Source organism: Podarcis cretensis (assembly GCF_951804945.1).
Source record: "Podarcis cretensis genome assembly, chromosome: 5".
Taxonomy (NCBI): Eukaryota; Metazoa; Chordata; class Lepidosauria; order Squamata; family Lacertidae; genus Podarcis; species Podarcis cretensis.
Genome location: NC_137174.1, coordinates 2,236,530 through 2,255,891, shown reverse-complemented (window position 1 = coordinate 2,255,891; position 19,362 = coordinate 2,236,530). Strand labels below are relative to the sequence as shown.

At 43.0% G+C, this 19,362-nt stretch overlaps 1 protein-coding gene across 5 annotated transcripts in view; it reads left to right on the top strand.

The window, feature by feature from the left end:
* TTC38 (tetratricopeptide repeat domain 38) overlaps positions 1-16,946 on the top strand; it is an 83,640-nt gene extending 66,694 nt beyond the window's left edge. For all 5 annotated transcript variants that reach the window (XM_079975239.1, XM_079975240.1, XM_079975242.1 and 2 more), the window contains 6 exons: positions 1,170-1,208; positions 6,738-6,819; positions 7,699-7,864; positions 9,870-10,029; positions 11,422-11,495; positions 14,464-16,946. In XM_079975239.1, coding sequence (XP_079831365.1) covers positions 1,170-1,208; positions 6,738-6,819; positions 7,699-7,864; positions 9,870-10,029; positions 11,422-11,495; positions 14,464-14,557 — 615 coding nt within the window. In that variant the 3' untranslated portion in view covers positions 14,558-16,946. The remainder of the gene's footprint in view (positions 1-1,169; positions 1,209-6,737; positions 6,820-7,698; positions 7,865-9,869; positions 10,030-11,421; positions 11,496-14,463) is intronic.
* Positions 16,947-19,362: the final 2,416 nt, after the last annotated feature.

Here is a 19,362-nt window from a genome sequence, read left to right as displayed (position 1 = left end):
TCTCATTTTAGTTTCTTTAATATATTTGTTTCTCACATTCACACAAAAATTGTTACGGACAGAGAGCATTGACATTTTTCTTCGTATTGGATACCTGACTTGAAGTTTTCTCATACTTGGGAACAAGTACACTACCGCCTCATATTTTGCACTCTCTCATCACCCCCAACCAGTGCAGGAATGTGATAAATTATTCTTTACAGCTGGGAAAACCAGATAGTGATCCATGGTGAGGTCAAAATATTTGCTAGGGTCTTTAAATTCTTTTCGGCCCTGAATGCTCTGCAGAATGACAGGGTCCCTCTTGTTTCTGTCTACAGTTAGAGACTTTAATTAGTAAGAAGCAGTGAATTTGATCTCCAGGCCAACTTCCTTTCCATTTAAGTGCTCAAAGCAATGTATAATTATTTTATGAACATGTAGAACTCATTTGAATGCAGTAAAACCAATGGCAACACAGCATGATAACATGTAATAGCCCATTTCTATAGTAAGGTTGTGTCTGCCTGTGAGTCACTTGCAATTATCTTTGCTAAAATCAGCTGAATGAGGGTTTAGAAAATGAAGTGCTTCCATACCATTCTGCAGCACTGCTCAGGCTAACTAGGCACGAACCTTCAGTAGATGCCATGGGAAGCCCCATTAGAACAACACATAAAGAAGCAACTTGTGGGTATGGCTTTTCCTCTCCATGGGGTTGTATACCTCAACACCGAAGCAGCTGTTTCCCTGGGGGCAAAGGATGGTGACTTTGTAGCCAATGTTCAGTGCCCCCACCCACCAACAAAACTACATTTTCTTTTACCTGCACATTTAAAACATGTTTCAGTTTGTCAGAAATCTTATACAGTAGTATCTCGGGTTAAGTACTTAATTTGTTCTGGAGGTTCATTCTTAACCTGAAATTGTTCTTAACCTGAAGCACCACTTTAGCTAGTGGGGCCTCCCGCTGCTGCCGCACGATTTCTGTTCTCATCCTGAAGCAAAGTTCTTAACCCAAGGTACTATTTCTGGGATAGCGGAGTCTGTAACCTGAAGTGGATGTAACCCGAGGTACCACTGTAGTCTAATTTATTGATCCCAATGCATGGTAATTACAGATGTTACAATATGATGAGTTGACTGTTTGCAAATGCACAAATAAAATGAAATCCTCCGTGTTCTTGTAGGGTGACTACGAGGCTGCTTTGACAATTTATGACACTCATGTAAGTATGAGCAGCATACTTAACGGACACATGAAACCATATTTGTGCCTTTCCTTCTGCTGTATATAGGCTGGCATTTTCACTCCCCATTAAAATAACTATAATTTCAGCACCAGGAAGAACATATTTTCTCAGAACTAAGTCCTGGCTTCAAGGGGAATTACACGCTGGTAGGTGTGTATAGGATTGCAGGCTCATGCTTGATTTTACAACATTAGCTAGATACAACATAATAGATGCAGATTTGACAATCCAGCCTACTTTGTTGCAGAATTTGAGCCAATTTGGTACATTTTTTAAAAAGTGTTTTAGCTCAGAATATACATAGCTCTGCTTTACAACCTTGATTTTGTAAGATGAAAGCATTGTTCAAGTGTTTGGGGGGTTGGATAGTTCATCTGCTTTGAACTCTCTTGAGTTTGCACTAAAACGTTGTTTCTGATAGTTGAGATGCACTCTTTTTTCTTCTGAAGTAAATTTGGAAGTACTCTTCATTGTTTCATTAGAAAGGTTTTCTCTGGGAGTATGTAACAGAAGGAAATAACTCCTTGTAGAAATTATTGCTCTGGACATTCATTCTGATTGAAAGAAGGCAAACTCAAGGTAGCAATTTACACAGAGGTACAACTGTTGAGTCTCCTCTGTGGGTAGGAAATGTTCTGTCTCGATTGGGAAGGTTAGCTTTCAGGCAGGGATTTTGCAGAATTGCAGGTTCCCTTCAGAGGCTCCTCTGTGGGGCCTTGGGCTCACAGAATCCTTTTCATTATTTAATTCATCTCTCACATGAGACTTCCCATTGTTACATGGGGCATTGCTATGGCCAGATCACAATTTGGGCATTAATTGCACTATGCTTTATCCCATGTTGATGGCCTTTCAGCCGATTCCCTGGTGGCCCGCTGGAATGCGGAGTTAACCAGGGCTATTTTTTTTTTTAATAAATTTTTTTATTAAATTTTCACATTTTTATCAAGACAAACATACACACACATAAACAAAGACAACACGTATGAAGTTTCATAACCTTACTTTCCTAACCCCAGTTCCTGACCTCCCCCCACCCCCCCTTCATACATCCTAGTTCAATTAAATTAACTCAGCAAATTCATATCTCTCATCCTTTACATATTATTATTGTATATATATATTTTTAAAAAACCTTTTACTTAGCCAGATTTTACTTATCCAATTTTCTTATAAATATTAAAACCTTTTCTAAGGTCGACTCAAGTTCCTTCCACGAATTTTCCTTTTATCTTAAAAATAAATCATAATAATCAAACACAAAAGTCATAAAGATTAAAAAAAAAAAAAAAAATTCTCCTTTCCCCCCCCCCAGCCCGGTTTCTGTCCCTTCCAAATGTCCCCACGTCCACAAAAACAGTTTTTAGCCTGGATTCCTCACATATGAGGCCTTTAAGTCCCTGTCAGTCTCTCTTTGCCGATCTTGTTGGTAGCCCTCCTCATTGGTCCTCAGGTTTCGAGGAAGTTCCAGCTCGGTCTCATCAGAATTTCTTCCATCCAAAGTGCTTGACACCAGCTGCTGCAGAAGGTCAACCAATCCATACTCGAAGAGGAAGCCCCAATCATATTTCTTATTTCTTTTAAATTCAAATATTCCAAATGTTCCAGGGGCTTCCTCCCTCCTCTTTCGCATCTTTCGCAGATTTGTAATCCAAGGGTCTTCTTCTTTGTATTCTAACAATGTAAGCTTGTGGTTGGTAGTCTCCATCTGTACTGGCCCTTGCTCACTCTCCCCCTGTTCCAAAGTTATCTCTTCTGATTCAGCTGCAGATTTTTTCCCAGTCAAGTCCATTGTGCCTTCAGCAGAGTCACCTATTTTAGAGTTCAAGGTTATAAGTTGTTTACTCATGACCGAAGTCTGCTCCTGCAGTTTTCCCACAAGAAAAAACATTCTTTCTAACTCTGCCTGTAATTTTCCATCTGCAGCCATTGTAATGTTTCAATGTTTCCCCTAGGGGGATTCTAGTTACTTAATAGTCTTTTCCCAATAGTCCTTTACCTTGTTTTTTCCCTACTTTATTTCCAACCACTTTAGTTCAAATGTAGCAAAGTAAGTCCAAAAAGGTGTTAAATAATAAAGTTTTTGACTTTCGCTGCCCGTTTGACAGCTCCTTTGACAGCTGTCAAACTCCTCGTTCCTTTTTCTCCAGCTCACATAGAGGACACCCCCGGGTCTGGGGAGGTTTAAACAAAAACTTCTAAAATTCCACTCTTACTCTCCAGCACAAATCTTCTTCTGTCAAATTCGTGCAAATATTATCTTTTTACAAAACACCAAAGAAAGAACTCTCCACCTTAGTTCTCCGATCTTTGCTTTAAATTTTCTGTAGGCAGGGGGGTGCGGACTTCCCTTTAGCACATCCCCCGATCGTGCCGAATTCAAGGATAAAATTTTTAAAGTCCAAATTCCAATCTACTCACGGATTAGTTAAAGTCCGAATTTCAGGGAAGAAAGTCAGCGGTCTCCGGCCATGGCTCGCGGCTTCGCTCCACTGCAGTAGCGGTCTACTCACAGCACCACGCCACTCCCCGTACCCTCTCCGCAGCCTTTAAAAAGGCTCTTCGTGGGTCGGGGGGCGCTTTAGGTGCCCGCCGAGTCACCAGGTCCGCAGGCTTCCGCGCCTGCGGTTTCTAAGGGTCCCCGCGTCGCCGTCGCGGTAAGACCCGTCTGCAATGGAGCCGATTCCCTCCGGAGCTCGGAGGGAATCCGCCATTAACCGGATTGCGCTAACCCGGAAGTCCTCCGAGTTAACCAGGGCTATTGACTGTTTGGCTCCGAAGCGCCCTCTCCGATTGCATGGAGCCCGGACAGCCCCGTGGTTTTCCACAGATCTGAGGGCAATGAAACAATCGTTGAGATGGCTAGAGAGCTGGTGGTGGATAACTCATTCTGAATCTGACCGGACACAGGTTAGAGCTCAACGTCGAGCCTACCAAGTGGCGATAGCGACGGCGAAGAAGAATTTCTTCACCGCCTCTATTGCATCTGCAGAAAACAGCAGCAGGAGACTTTTTCAGGTGGTTCACAATTTAGCAGAACCACCTGCAACATCAGGGCCCAGTACGGGCCACATGTTCTCCTGCAATGATTTTGCAAAGTTTTTTGCAGATAAAATTGCTCAGATTCGGGAAGAAGTAGACTCCACCGTGGGAGCAGGGCCGGGGCGGAAGAGTGCTAGAGTTCTGTCTAGTCAAGTTGAGTGGGATCAATTCCAATCTGTTACCTCCGAGGATGTGGACAGGCTGCTTGGACGAGTGAAACCAACCACCTGTCTCCTGGATCCTTGCCCATCCTGGCTTATAAAAGCTAGCCAGGAAGGACTGGGCGATGGGCTTCGTGGGGTGGTGAATGCTTCCCTTCGTGAGGGAGCCTTCCCAGACCCGCTGAAAGAGGCGGTTATTAAACCGCTTCTTAAAAAACCATCTTTAGATGCGGCCACAATGGCCAACTATCGCCCAGTCTCAAATCTTCCATTCTTGGGTAAGGTGATTGAGCGAGTGGTTGCCGAACAACTCCAGGCACGCCTGGAAGAAGCGGACCGTTTGGATCCCTTCCAGTCGGGATTCAGGCCTCATCATGGGACTGAAACTGCCTTGGTCGCACTGGTTGATGATCTCCGGCGGGCTAGGGACAAAGGTGAGAGTTGTTTCCTAGTTCTGCTGGATCTCTCAGCGGCGTTTGATACCATCGACCATAACATCCTTCTGGACCGTCTTGAGGGGCTGGGAGCTGGGGGCACTGTCATACAGTGGTTCCGCTCCTTCCTCCTGGGCCGTGTTCAGAAAGTGGTGGTGGGGGATGAGTGTTCAGACCCCTGGGCTCTCACTTGTGGGGTGCCTCAGGGTTCTGTCCTCTCCCCCATGCTTTTAAACATTTACATGCAGCCGCTGGGAGAGATCATCAGGAGGTTTGGGCTGGGTGTTCATCAGTATGCGGATGATACCCAGCTCTACCTCTCCTTTAAATCAGAACCAGTGAAGGCGGTGGAGGTCCTGTGTGAGTGTCTGGAGGCGGTTGGAGGATGGATGGCGGCTAACAGATTGAGGTTGAATCCTGACAAGACAGAAGTGCTGTTTTTGGGGGACAGGAGGCGGGCAGGTGTGGAGAATTCCCTGGTCCTGAATGGGGTAACTGTGCCCCTGAAGGACCAGGTGCGCAGCCTGGGAGTCATTTTGGACTCACAGCTGTCCATGGAGGCACAGATCAAATCTGTGTCCAGGGCAGCTGTTTACCAGCTCCATCTGGTATGCAGGCTGAGACCCTATCTGCCTGCGGACTGTCTCGCCAGAGTGGCGCATGCTCTGGTTATCTCCCGCTTGGACTACTGCAATGCACTCTACGTGGGGCTACCTTTGAAGGTGACTTGGAAACTACAACTAATCCAGAACGCGGCAGCTAGACTGGTGACTGGGGGCGGCCGCCGAGACCACATAACACTGGTCTTGAAAAACCTACATTGGCTCCCAGTACGTTTCCGAGCACAATTCAAAGTGTTGGTGCTGACCTTTAAAGCTCTAAACGGCCTCGGTCCAGTATACCTGAAGGAGCATCTCCACCCCCATCATTCTGCCCGGACGCTGAGGTCCAGCGCCGAGGGCCTTCTGGCGGTTCCCTCATTGTGAGAAGCAAAGCTACAGGGAACCAGGCAGAGGGCCTTCTCGGTAGTGGCGCCCACCCTGTGGAACGCCCTTCCAGCAGATGTCAAAGCGATAAACAACTACCTGACATTCAGAAGACATCTTAAGGCAGCCCTGTTTAGGGAAGTTTTTAACGTGTGATATTTTACTGTATTTTTTGTTTTTATGGAAGCCGCCCAGAGTGGCTGGGGAGGCCCAGCCAGATGGGCGGGGTATAAATAATAAATTATTATTATTATTATTATTATTATTATTATTATTATTGTTATTATTAGTTGCTAAAGGAGGTGTGTTGCTGGCACATCCTAGCTTCCTGATACACATTGGCACGGCAATCTGAGAAGTAGCTTTTCTATAGTTCTGTGTATGTGAAATAGAAAGCACCTTGTATCTTTATCCACACCCATGTCTTTCTTCCTATCATAAGCATTTCTTGGGCTATTTCAGTCTTCCAAAGAAACATGTAACTTCTGTTAATTCTGTTAATTTTTATATGTGGTTTTGGATCAGCAAGAACAGCAAAGGTATGTGGTGCTCTCTCTCTCCCAATGAGACTTTCTAATCAGTTTTGTGAAAGAACATTCCCTTATTGAATTAGAAGAACTGGAGATGGAGAAGCAGCAACAAAAAAGAGTCTGCGTAAAGAGGAGGAGGAGGAGGAGGAGGAGGAGGAGGAGGAGGAGGAGGAGGAGGAGGAGGAGGACCAAACTCTTCTGACATGGATGCTGCTCAGAGGTTCACAAGGGGATAGAGGAAGTGCAAAGTGCAAGATAGCTGTCTCCTAAAGCACGGCTTAAGGAGAATATTAGAAATCTTAAATCTGGACTGTGAGGCCAATCTAAATTCTGAATGCTTTACGGTTTACAGATTGCTCCCAGGTGCCAGTTGAGTGGAACCATGCTGGATGTTGTTGACAATTGCTCCATGCTGTACCGGCTTCAGTTAGAAGGTAAAAGAGAAACCCTGAAGAGGCTGTGCTCTTGCCTATTTAGGCTGGCAACAGTTTTCTTTTTATTTTATGCATTTAAATCTCTTTGCTCTACCTTTCACTCCCTTCCCTGGCTAAACAGAAGAAGGACTGAAAAAGAGCTGGCCTGATCAATACTGTGCATGAGCTACTATAGCAAATCTCACAATTTTCTTGGCTACTTTTCTCTGCCCCTCCCTCCCTCTCTTTTGTTTTGTTTCAACGTATTGGGTACCAGACCAACTGAATTGGGTTAGAGGCAGCTTCCAGTCAACAATGACTGAGACATGAATCCATATCGCCAGTAAAGGACCCTCCAGACATCGTTTTTATTGCATATGCCTAGTGATTTGTGTTCAGGACAGTCATATGTGATTCCACTTTCAAGACTTGCACCTGCAGATCTCTTGGGGCGATCATGCTCATTCATTTCCAATCCTGCATCGTCCTGCTGAAATCCCATAATTTTTCATACAACAAATATTCTGAGAGTTGTTGTTTTTTGTACTACTTTTGTTTTGTTGTGCTATAGTCCTCCAGACAGCAATAATGTGGAAGCATTGCAGAACAAATTAAAGCAGAATAAATCAGCCACTATTATCATGTCAAAAACATGTTACAGAATAATCTCAAAATCAAATACCACTCTGGAGAAGTCCTAAATGCTTATGCATGAGTATAGAAGTTAAAGTACATATAAAAAAGTGTTTTGCACTCAATGGCTTTGCAGCAAAAGCTATGCATCTTTACTCCAAAGTATGTCCCACTATTTCCAGTGGGGTCTGCTCTGAAGTAAATGTGCATGGCCATTTTTTAATATTCTAAGTTGCTTTTTAAAAAACGTGTTAACTTTTCTCCTAGGTCTGAAGGTTGGTGACAGGTGGAAAGCAGTAAACCAGCTGACAAAAAAACATGCCAAAGATCACATCCTGGTTTTCAATGATGCTCATATTCTGATGTCTTCATTAGGGGCCCAGGACCACAAAACTACTGATGAACTCTTAGCAACTCTTCATGAAGTCACCCAGTAAGCAGCAAACAGTTTTATGAATAGGCAATTTTTTCTTCTTAGCTTTTGCCCCCTTTCAGGGGACTGGGTGGGCACTGAATGCCATGTGAAATCCCCTCCTTAGAGTTTCTACTCAATGTAAAGATGGAGCTGCCAGACTTCAAGAAGATGCGCAAAGGATTGAGGGCAACCTTGCACCTAACCCCTGCCCAACCTTGCTTCACGCTAGGAGAATCGACAAGATTTTTTTTTTGTATTTAGAGCCAAGTGGAGCTGAGTGAGACATGTCTACCCTCTCTATCTCAAATGGGGTGCTTTCTCTGCTGCAGGAGGGGAGAGGATTTGGCTGTTACTCTCGTACTTGCTATCAGCGGGTACAAAACAGATGCGTTGGGAAATGGTTAGTTTGCTTATTTTAGATGTATAGCCCAGAAATACCATGAAAGCTCAGCACAAGCACAAGAAGGGAAAAAATAAGCACAATACAGTAAGATGTCATCTAAAAAATGAGAGGCACAAATACAAGATGGGTGACACCTGGCTTGAGAGCAGTACATGTGAAAAGGATCTAGGAGTCTTGGTTGACCACAAACTTGACATGAGCCAACAGTGTGACGCGGCAGCTAAAAAAGCCAATGCAATTCTGGGCTGCATCAATAGGAGTATAGTATCTAGATCAAGGGAAGTAATAGTGCCACTGTATTCTGCTCTGGTCAGACCTCACCTGGAGTACTGTGTCCAGTTCTGGGCACCACAGTTCAAGAAGGACACTGACAAACTGGAACGTGTCCAGAGGAGGGCAACCAAAATGGTCAAAGGCCTGGAAACGATGCCTTATGAGGAACGGCTAAGGGAGCTGGGCATGTTTAGCCTGGAGAAGAGGAGGTTAAGGGGTGATATGATAGCCATGTTCAAATATATAAAAGGATGTCACATAGAGGAGGGAGAAAGGTTGTTTTCTGCTGCTCCAGAGAAGCGGACACGGAGCAATGGATCCAAACTACAAGAAAAAAGATTCCACCTAAACATTAGGAAGAACTTCCTGACAGTAAGAGCTGTTCGACAGTGGGATTTGCTGCCAAGGAGTGTGGTGGAGTCTCCTTCTTTGGAGGTCTTTAAGCAGAGGCTTGACAACCATATGTCAGGAGTGCTCTGATGGTGTTTCCTGCTTGGCAAATACAGTGGTACCTCGGGTTAAGAACTTAATTCGTTCCGGAGGTCCGTTCTTAACCTGAAACTGTTCTTAACCTGAAGCACCACTTTAGCTAATGGGGCCTCCTGCTGCTGCCGCGCCGCCGGAGCACGATTCTGTTCTCATCCGGAAGCAAAGCTTAACCTGAAGCACTATTTCTGGGTTAGTGGAGTCTGTAACCTGAAGCGTATGTAACCTGAAGCATATGTAACCCGAGGTACCACTGTATATGAAGATAGACAGATGCAGTTGAGATATTTGAAAAGGGAACACTCGGAAATCTGCCTGGGAAGCATTTCTTTCTCCCACAACATATTGTAGCGGACCTTAAAGTTAATTTTTAAAAGTTTCAGAGGAAGACCCCTCAGGGGAATTGGAATTGATTAGCAAATTAGATACTGTGGCATTTTGTCCCATAAGTCCAGGGAATGGCTGGAGCTTCCCAGCATCTCATTATCTTCCATGTGTCCCAAGTGTGTGTCTCCATGCGATGCTTTTAAGATGTTTTCAGTGCACACCACACCATACTGAAGTGTTGATTAGGTATTATTTTGTCAAACAAAATGAGTGTTGCTTAACAGCTGTATATAAACTGCTTAAAGATATAAACTGATGCATCAGGTTGGTGGTGTAATATCATCCCGGTAAAATAAAGCAGCCTAGTTACAACACAATCCTACAGTAATTATCTTCTGGACCGTTTTGTTAAATAGGTGTTCAGTTTTCTGCCAGAGTTCTGAGTATCTGGATGTGCAAATTCATCAACAACTTATTGGTTTATAAATATTTTGATCTACTTTTTTCGCTTCTCTCTCTCTTTCTCTTCTCCAGGGAACCTGATGAAGACCATGAGCTAAACTTAGTTCCAAAATTAGGGCTGCCTCTTTTGAAAGCATTTGTAGAGTTTGATAATGGCAATTATGACAAGGCAGTGGAATTACTGTATCCCATTCGCTACCAAATTGTCGAAATAGGAGGGAGCAATGCTCAGGTGAGGGCATTTTTTTAATGTTCAGTTTGTTGACTGTTCTGTTCATAGTTGGTGGAGTGACATTAAAGCATGAAGAATGGAGGCCAGAGTTGTATCATCAGGAGTGGGTGAGGGCACAGTGAAGGCATAGCTTCAGCTTTGAAAATGAGTTCTAAAAAGAGTCATTTATTAGGGTTAGTTGAGTACTCCATGTCAGAACTGTTCTGTGGCTCCATAGATGCCCAGAGCTTGACAGCTTGAGCTCCCCCTAGCTAAAGGTATGTTTTCCTGCTAGAAGCTGCTCCCATTCTGCTTCATAGTCTCTCTGTAACTCTACAAATGTAGACATAATAAGCAACCATTCTTTCACGCTGGTTGAAAGACGATCGCCAAGGGCAAATGCTGCCACCCTCTGAATGCTATGAAAAGGCAGTTATTAAGCCGCTTCTTAAAAAGCATCTTTGGACCTGGTCAATATGGCCCAGTCTCAAATCTTCCATTCTTGAGCAAGGTGATTGAGCAAGAGGGTTTTTAAAGGGAGTATTTTCAGGCTTTTTCAATGGTGTTCCCAATATACATGATTTCACATGTGATGCCTTGGAATATAACCCCTGCATCAATGAGTAGTTGCCTGAATGGTGCATTTGGAATGTTTTGAGTATCTAAAGCATTTTGTATTGCTTGCTCTCCTGAGCCATCTGGTGAACTGAGCCGGCACTTACCTGTTTCGCAGCTTACATCCATATACCAAATATAATAGATAGTTGATATGCAGTCCGATCTTCCCCAACAATTTCCGTCTTACTCTGTTTCCCTATGATCAGTGGCAATAGGTATCACGTGCACTGCCTTGACCCCGCACGATGTCAGCATGCAATGTATGCATTCCCCATGGAGTGTGCACATGATGTAAGCACACCCTGCTGTGTGCATGCATGATGTCAGTATATCCCGCAGTGTGGTTGTGCCGTGCATGCATGCCTCATAGTGTGCTGACATCACCATGGGGCAGGCTGGTGTGTTGTTCAGATGCCCCATGGTGTGTGCATCTGGCCGTTGTGGAACTTTGTGAGGAGTGTCCCCTTCATTGAAAATTTTGAGGGGCCCCTCCTACTTGGCGTGCCTGACAGGTACTATATAACAGAAGCAAATTTGTATTGTCTGGTATTCACTGATGGCAAAATGAGCCCTTGGTTGCCTTTGTTAAATCATTTTACCAGCAATGTACTCAGGGAATTTGGGCTGCAATATTAATTTACTGTTCCATGTGGTATTTAAAGGAACTAACAGGCAAGTGAACACAAAAACAGTAGCAAATCCAAACTATAGTTATGGATAAACGGTTAGCAATTGGGATTTCTCTCCCAATGCCAATCCCCCATAACTTATCTTATGCTGTTATCTTTTTTCCAGAGAGATATTTTTGCCCAGTTACTGATTCATGCTGCTTTGAAATGTAAATCTAAAGCTAACCAAAAACTTGCTAGGTAAGTGCCACCTTCTGAAAAATACAAATTTCTGATTATTGCTTGAATTAAGCATTGGGATGTATTCATAAATGTGGGTGGTGGGTGGCAATGGCCAGTGAAGGGAGGAAGGATGGAATCTGCCCAGTTGAAGCAATTTTGTTCTATTGAAACTACGGCGGCCCTACCTGTTTATATCCCCTTAGGGGGAATGTGAATGTTCTGCTTATGTTAGCCATCAGCTGCAGACTTCTGCTATTGATCTAATAACTATACAGCAACACAGAATTGAGGGTCAGAGTAGGTTTAAATCAGGGGTCGGCAACGTGCGGCCCATGGGCCAGATCCGGCCCACAAAGACCATTTTACTGACCCACGAGCTGCCCGCTCATCAGCTCCTCTGCATGCTGTGCTAAACCAACGCAGTGCGGCATGGGGACTCGCTGAGCAGCACCGGAAATCACATCTGCGCACATGCAGATACCAGAAATCACTTCTGCACATGCCCAGGTGCCGAAAATCACTTCTGCGCAGGCGCGATTTTTGGCGTCTGGGCATGCATAGAAGTGATTTCTGGTGCCACAGACATGCACAGATGCTATTTCCGGTGTCACCCTGTGCTGGTCCGGCCCACAGACAATCTCCGTGGGAGTGATCCGGCCCATGGCTGGTAAGCCTTGCTGACCCCTGGTTTAAGTGGTGGTTTGACTGATACTTTTAAAATGTCACAAGGAGTAAAGCACAGTCACATTCTGGCTTCCACTCTCTTTAACTTTTATATTAATGATTTGGTGCCTTATTTAGCCAATGCAAACTCCCCCCCTCCAGTAATATTAGGAAGAGAAAGATCTCCATATTAATGTATGAAAGTGATTTAGTGATCCTCTCTCTTCCCAACTGAGTCTCAAAAATCTCTTGGAGGTGTTCAACATTTACTGTAAACAGGAAGTTCTGTCTATAGATTGTGATTTTTGGCAGGCACAATCCCTAGTTACAGATGGGGCTTGGATCAGCAGTCTATAGAACAAACTTCTTCATTTAGATATCTGGGTGTACTCTGTAATGAAGCTCAAAGCACAGAAAACCACCGGGGCATTGATAAAGTTCTATTACAAGAAGGGAGGGAAGCTGGTAGAACCTGCCGACCAGGCACTAGGCTGGTGAAAGCTGCTCTCCATATGCTTATCCTGTAAGAAAACAAAACTCAACCCCCTTTCTCAAAAAATTCCCCTTTCTGCCATGGACTTTTTTATCATGCCCTTCTAGGCAGTTCAACACATTGCCATTGTGTTGTGTTTCTCTCTCCCTTCTGGATGATATATATGGAGATATGTTTCCAGCAGGAAACTAGGAAGAGTGCTCTGGTTCACACCTTTGGTTCCAACTTGCTCCATTGCCCCTGGTCTCTCAGGTGTTCCAGGGAGGGTTTTGTCCTCATCCGGCATAGGCTAGGTCCACTACTCAGTCCTGGCACCCAACAGAACTAGTAAGTTTTGAGCTCGCTGACTCAGTGCACTGTTGTCTGATAGGGCTGGCTGTCCCCTGACTTGCCGGGAGAGAAGCACTTTGAGTGGGGAGGAAGCATCACTGTGAGCCATTTTAAACATTCCCCACACCAAAAAAGAAGCAGAAGTGGAAACATTGAGTGGTCTGCACTTCCTCCCTTCTCACCACATTCCACTCAAAGCAGAGAAGTGTAGATCTTGTACATGACATTCTGACAACACACATTTCTCTCTTTTCAAAGAGACTTGGAAAGAAGAAGCTAAGCATTATATTTCACTCACAGTTTATCTCGCCCTGCTTTTCTGGAACATTAAAAGTGGTTCTGTGTCACAATACCCTCAAGAACCCATTTTGTCATGATTGCTATAATATTACAATTGCAAAATACTGGAAAAGCAATACAATTCCAACAAAAGGCGAATAGTTACTAAAATTAAGCAAATATCTTGAATTGGCGAAACTAACTGAAATAGTAAGAAATCAATCAAATGAAAAAATCAGGAGAGAATGGAATGTCTTTATAAATTATATGAAGAAGGTAGGTTCCTTAAATTACGATTGGCTCAGTCTAGATTAAAAACTCCACAGGTAAACACATTATCTCTCCACAAAGTTTAAAATAATTACAGACAACCAAAAATATGAGATTATGGGAGCCATGTAGTAGTTGAAGGAAGTCAATTTTTTTTCTCTTTTTCTCTTTTTTTCTTTTTCTTTTGATATTTTTATTTTTTCGTTTCCTACTTTTTCTTTTTTGTATTTTTGTATTTTTCTTTTTATTATTCATTTTTGGGTACATGTTAGTTAAGGTAATTTGTATTATTTGTATAACTGTATTTCTTTTTGTATGTGTGTAATATCAATATTGCAAATAAAAATTATAAATAAAATAAATGTTTGCTATAATATACCAGAGGGTCCCAAGCAGCGGGAGACGCCATTAGCGAGTGTGCCTCGTGTTACGAGTGGTTTCGGGCTGAGAACGGACCTCCAGAATGAATTAAAGTCGTAACTGGAGGTACCACTGTAGTACATCTTCTACTCTTAAATTTAATGTCATAGAATTGGTAAGTGCTTTATCATTAGGGGTTTTTGTTTGTTTCACAAATGTAGATGAAATATCGATAAGATGCAGTGGTAAGGTAGCACTGCTCCTAACGTGATTTTTATTACTATATAAATCACTTTGGAGCTTCTTATGGGATGCAGTTCTCAAAAGCATTAAACTAAGTAACTTGAGCTCTTAATGGAGAGGCTTTTACAAAAAACAGTAACAATGGAGTGGGCCTGTTAACTTAGATGACCATTGACCAGTCAAAGGATTCTGTTCACGGAAGTCTTAGTGTTTGATGCTTTATTGCGTCTTTACTATTTTTTGTTGGGAGCCACCCAGAGTGGCTGCCGCACCCCAGGCAGATGGGCAGCAGATAAATATATTATTATTATTATTATTATTATTATTAATTATACTCTTCACCTTCAGGTGCCTCCTTCTAGAACGTGATGAGCTGAGACCAAATTCACCATTGACTGAGCGACTGTTGCGGAAGACCACAGCCCTTCATGCTCTGGGATAAACATTGGAAAAGCCTTGTTGTTCAACAGATTCGTCATCAGCTTTACTAATCAACATTTTCCTATTATGGCAAGAAGCAAACCACATTGAGGAGACACTATCTTGCATTTTTTCACTTCAGCTTTTGCACCACTTTCATAACGTTGCTTTCTTGAACTGTTCAAAGTAAATGGCTCCTATACAGTGGTACCTCGCAAGACGAATGCCTCGAAAGACGAAAGAGTTTTTCGTTTTTTGAGTTGCTTCGCAAGACGGATTTCCCTATGGGCTTGCTTTGCAAGACGGAAACGTCTTGCAAGTTTGTTTCCTTTGTCTTGCAAGTTTGTTTCCTTTTTCTTAAAACCGTGCATTCACTTCGAGGAGCAACTCATAGCACGCGGTGTGGTAGCCTTTTTTGAGGTTTTTGAAGACTTTGGTGATTTTTGAAGCTTTTCCAAAGTCTGTGCTTTGCAAGACGAAAAAATCGCAAGACGAAAAAACTCGCGGAACGAATTAATTTCGTCTTGCGAGGCACCACTGTATCTATTTAGAAAGGCAAAGGGGACAGCTACAGGAAGATTCTTTTTTAAGGTTACAGTGGTACCTTGGGATGCAAATGGGATCTGTTCCGGAGCCCCGTTCGCATCCTGAACAGAATGTAAGACGCGTTTGCACGGGTCGCGTTTTGCTGCTTCTGCACATGCACATGTCGTCATTCTGACCGTCTGCACATGCGCGAGTGGCAAAACCCAGAAGTAATGCGCTCCGTCACTTCCGGGTTTCCGCAGAGCGCAACCCAAAAATACTTATCCTAAAGTGTATTTATTTATGACTGTACTGCTGTTTCCAGAATAGCATGGGATGAAGTTGTATGGTATAACTGGGAAACTTATGCACCAGTACTGTAAAAACTGCATTGCTTTTGTGCCTTGGCAGCCTCAGCAACTATTGTCATGATGCAACTAATAGTTTGGGGACTACAGGTTGTATACACAAATTTTGTAATACAAATTTTTCCACATGGTACCTCCAAAAGTGCCTCGGGTATGCTTGTGAATATATCTTGTGGACAACCTTGGAGTATGGAAGTGTTTTCTTTCATTTGGGGGGGGGGGGGTTATGGCAATAGTTGCTTTACGTTATTTGCCTGCTCTCTTATCATTTGCAAACTGGAAAATGTTATCATATAGCTACAATGTTCTCTTCTTAACTAAATTGTGTGTAAATCAACAAGAGCAACTGTGGATCTGATCTGATAGAATAACATTTTTTTCATTAATGCCTGTAATTTCCAACAATATTTTTATGACTAGGAATTGCTGCCATGTAGTTAAAATAGACTTGTTTTTCGCAAAACATTCAATACCCAGAATTGTAGTGAATGTTTGTTAATCATGCTTTGGCGGGGGCGGGGGAGCGGTACTGGAATAATTATGCAAACTATAATTTTCTTAATAATTTTATCTTCTGTTTATGCATAAAAATTGTTTCCCATTGACCACAAACACCTCCATGTTTCCATTTGAATAACATTACCTGTGCCCATCTTACCATACAATTTGGACAATGAACATTTTATGTAATTCATTAATGGAATGGAAATTTGTCACTATAATTGCTGCTTCCCAGGGTAGAAATGAAACAGTTCTTTAACAAAATTTAATTTTTGGATGTACAGTTCAGCTCTCATTCAGAGCAACAGGTAAAATTTGATGAGCATATAAATATGATCTTCCAGTGGTTCTTTTTTTCTTTTTCTTTTTTTGCGCCAGCTCCTCGCACTTAATGCGCTTCTTCCTACATTAGGTTTGTGGTATGAGAACTGCTGTGTGCTGCCTTCCTGTGACACATGGATAGCATGAGAATACTCAGATGGTGTGGCAGCAGCATTTTACAAGTGCTCATCTGAAGAGGCCCAGAATTTCTTTTTTATTAACACTTAACACCTTGCAAAAACTAATCCTCTTTGGGCACTGAAAAATAATACAATAGAAAAGCCATGGTTTTTAAAAAAGCAAGCAACTAGCAAACACAATCTCTCTCTCATTCATATATATATATATATATATATATATATATACACACACACACATATATATATATATATATATATATATATATATATGTAGTGATAAAATCACCAGCATCTCTTTTAAATGTGGTAATAAGGACAAAGTACAGGTTCTAGAGGAAGAAAGGTAAGAGACAAGGCTGCTCTTACTGTCTAGTCTTGACTGTAAAGATACAGAGATTACTTGTGGGTTGGGATTTTTTTAAAAAAAGAGATTTATTGATTTCCAATATATAACAATTACAAGAAGGGTTATCAGTATTTTATATAAGGATGCAATAGTTCAACAAAATCTATATTAAAAAATTAACAAACATATCACATATATTGAATAATACAATGCATGTAATCTCTTTGTTAATTTTTCTCATACAGCAATAAACCATACTTTTCCCCCCAATAAGAAATACACTGGTGTTCCAATCGTTTCTCATTCTGTGCCACTAGTAGGCATGCTGCTACTAAAAAAGTAAATGGTTCTTTATAGCAAAGGTCAGATTGCCCTTCTTTAAAAATAGTTCCCAAACTTGTGGCACATTCAATATGTTGACCTGTAATATAGCTCTTATCTGTAAATACCCTCTGTCAGACGGGCGTATGTGTTCACATGCCCACCACATGTGAAATGTTGTACCTATACTATTGCAGCCTCTCCAGCACAAAGGTGGGATTGTTTTATTAATATACCTACACTGTACCCTAGACAGCATCTTAAAAAGCAGAGACATCACCTTGCCAACAAAGGTCCGTATAGTTAAAGCCATGGTTTTCCCAGTAGTGATGTATGGAAGTGAGAGCTGGACCATCAAGAAGGCTGATCGCCAAAGAATTGATGCTTTTGACTTATGGTGCTGGAGGAGACTCTTGAGAGTCCCATGGACTGCAAGAAGATCAAACGTACCCATTCCTAAGGAAATCAGCAGAGTGCTCACTGGAAGGACAGATCCTGAAGCTGAGGCTCCAATACTTTGGCCACCTCCTGAGAAGAGAAGACACCCTGGAAAAGACCCTGATGTTGGGAAAGATGGAGGGCACAAGGAGAAGGGGACGACAGAGGACGAGATGGTTGGACAGTGTTCTCGAAGCTACAAACATGAGCCTGACCAAACTGCGGGAGGCAGTGGAAGACAGGAGGGCCTGGCATACTCTGGTCCATGGGGTCATAGTCGGACACGACTAAACAACACTGTAATGGTGTCAAATGCCACCCATGTAATAATTTATATGTATTTTCTCATATCAGAGTTTAGATACTGATTTTAGTGGTTTTTTAGTCCACAAATTATTCCAATCTACCGCTGCAATCTCATTCCCACCAATGTTTCAAGGACTTTCATCCTCCAATTGTTAACTCATTATTTGATAAGAGTGTAGATAAAGATTTTTTGGTATGTTCATCAAATTTTCCAATAAAAATTTTCTTGTGGTACTTTGCAGTTTAACCTCAGGGTGTGATTTAAGACACTCCAGGTGACCCCTCCACTTATGTGTGATAGACGTGTGCATGACCATGTATATGTGCAGTGCCAGGAAATAAATAGATTCTGACCTGGAAATGGAGGGAGAGCACTGGAGTGTCCTTGTGGCTTGTGAGAAGGCCCTCCCCAGAGCCCCAAGATGACTTCAGTGGGGCTGGAGGAAACCCCAGAGAGACCTGAGGGACAGGAGGGCTTTCTTGAGGCTGCTCAGCTTCCCTGCCCAACAGCTGATGGGGGGCATAGCACAGAGATGGCGGCAGCAGCAGCAGCAGCTTTCCTTCACGTTCTCCAGACGGCCCCAGAGCTTCAATTCTAGTTGAGGTGGGGGTTTTTTGGACACATTATTTTTGGTCTTGATTCAAGAAAGCAGCAGAGAGGGCACTTGGGGGCGTTTTAGTGTGTGTTGCCTAGAACGTAACCCCTGTGAAAGTGGAGAGTCGTCTGTATTTGTTGACTGTAAAGCCAGTTTACACCCTGCATTTCAATTTTTCTCATTTGTTCTCTCACTTTCTGAAGTTCTCTTCCTGTCATCTAAGAAAAGTGGATGCAGTACAAAAAGTATCCATGGTGAGATTGAAGGAACTAATTTAGGAGCCCACGTATTCCCTACCTTCAGATCTGCCTTTGCAAATGGATTTGTTATAGAATTAAAAATATTTTTATTTTACATTAAAAATGGTAGATTTAGTACTCTATATATTTCTACCAGACTCTATTTGCTACCCTTTTATCATGTGTGTTATGTATTACTCCAATTATATTCTGAATATGGCTAGGTAATAGCCATATGAGGTCAAGCAAGACTCCCGAGAATGCTGATAGATCACAGCAAATTGTAATCTGGGTCTTTTACCCTGGTGTACAAAGTTTACTAAGGACGCAGGTGGCGCTGTGGGTTAAAGCCTCAGCGCCTAGGGCTTGCCGATCGAAAGGTCGGCGGTTCGAATCCCTGCGGCGGGGTGCGCTCCCGCTGCTCGGTCCCAGCGCCTGCCAACCTAGCAGTTCGAAAGCACCTCCGGGTCCAAGTAGATAAATAGGGACCGCTTACCAGCGGGAAGGTAAACGGCGTTTCCGTGTGCGGCTCTGGCTCGCCAGAGCAGCGATGTCACGCTGGCCACGTGACCCGGAAGTGTCTCCGGACAGCGCTGGCCCCTGGCCTCTTAAGTGAGATGGGCGCACAACCCCAGAGTCTGTCAAGACTGGCCCGTACGGGCAGGGGTACCTTTACCTTTACCTTTACTGCAAACAGATTCTCCCTTCAGGAATGAAGGCCTAATT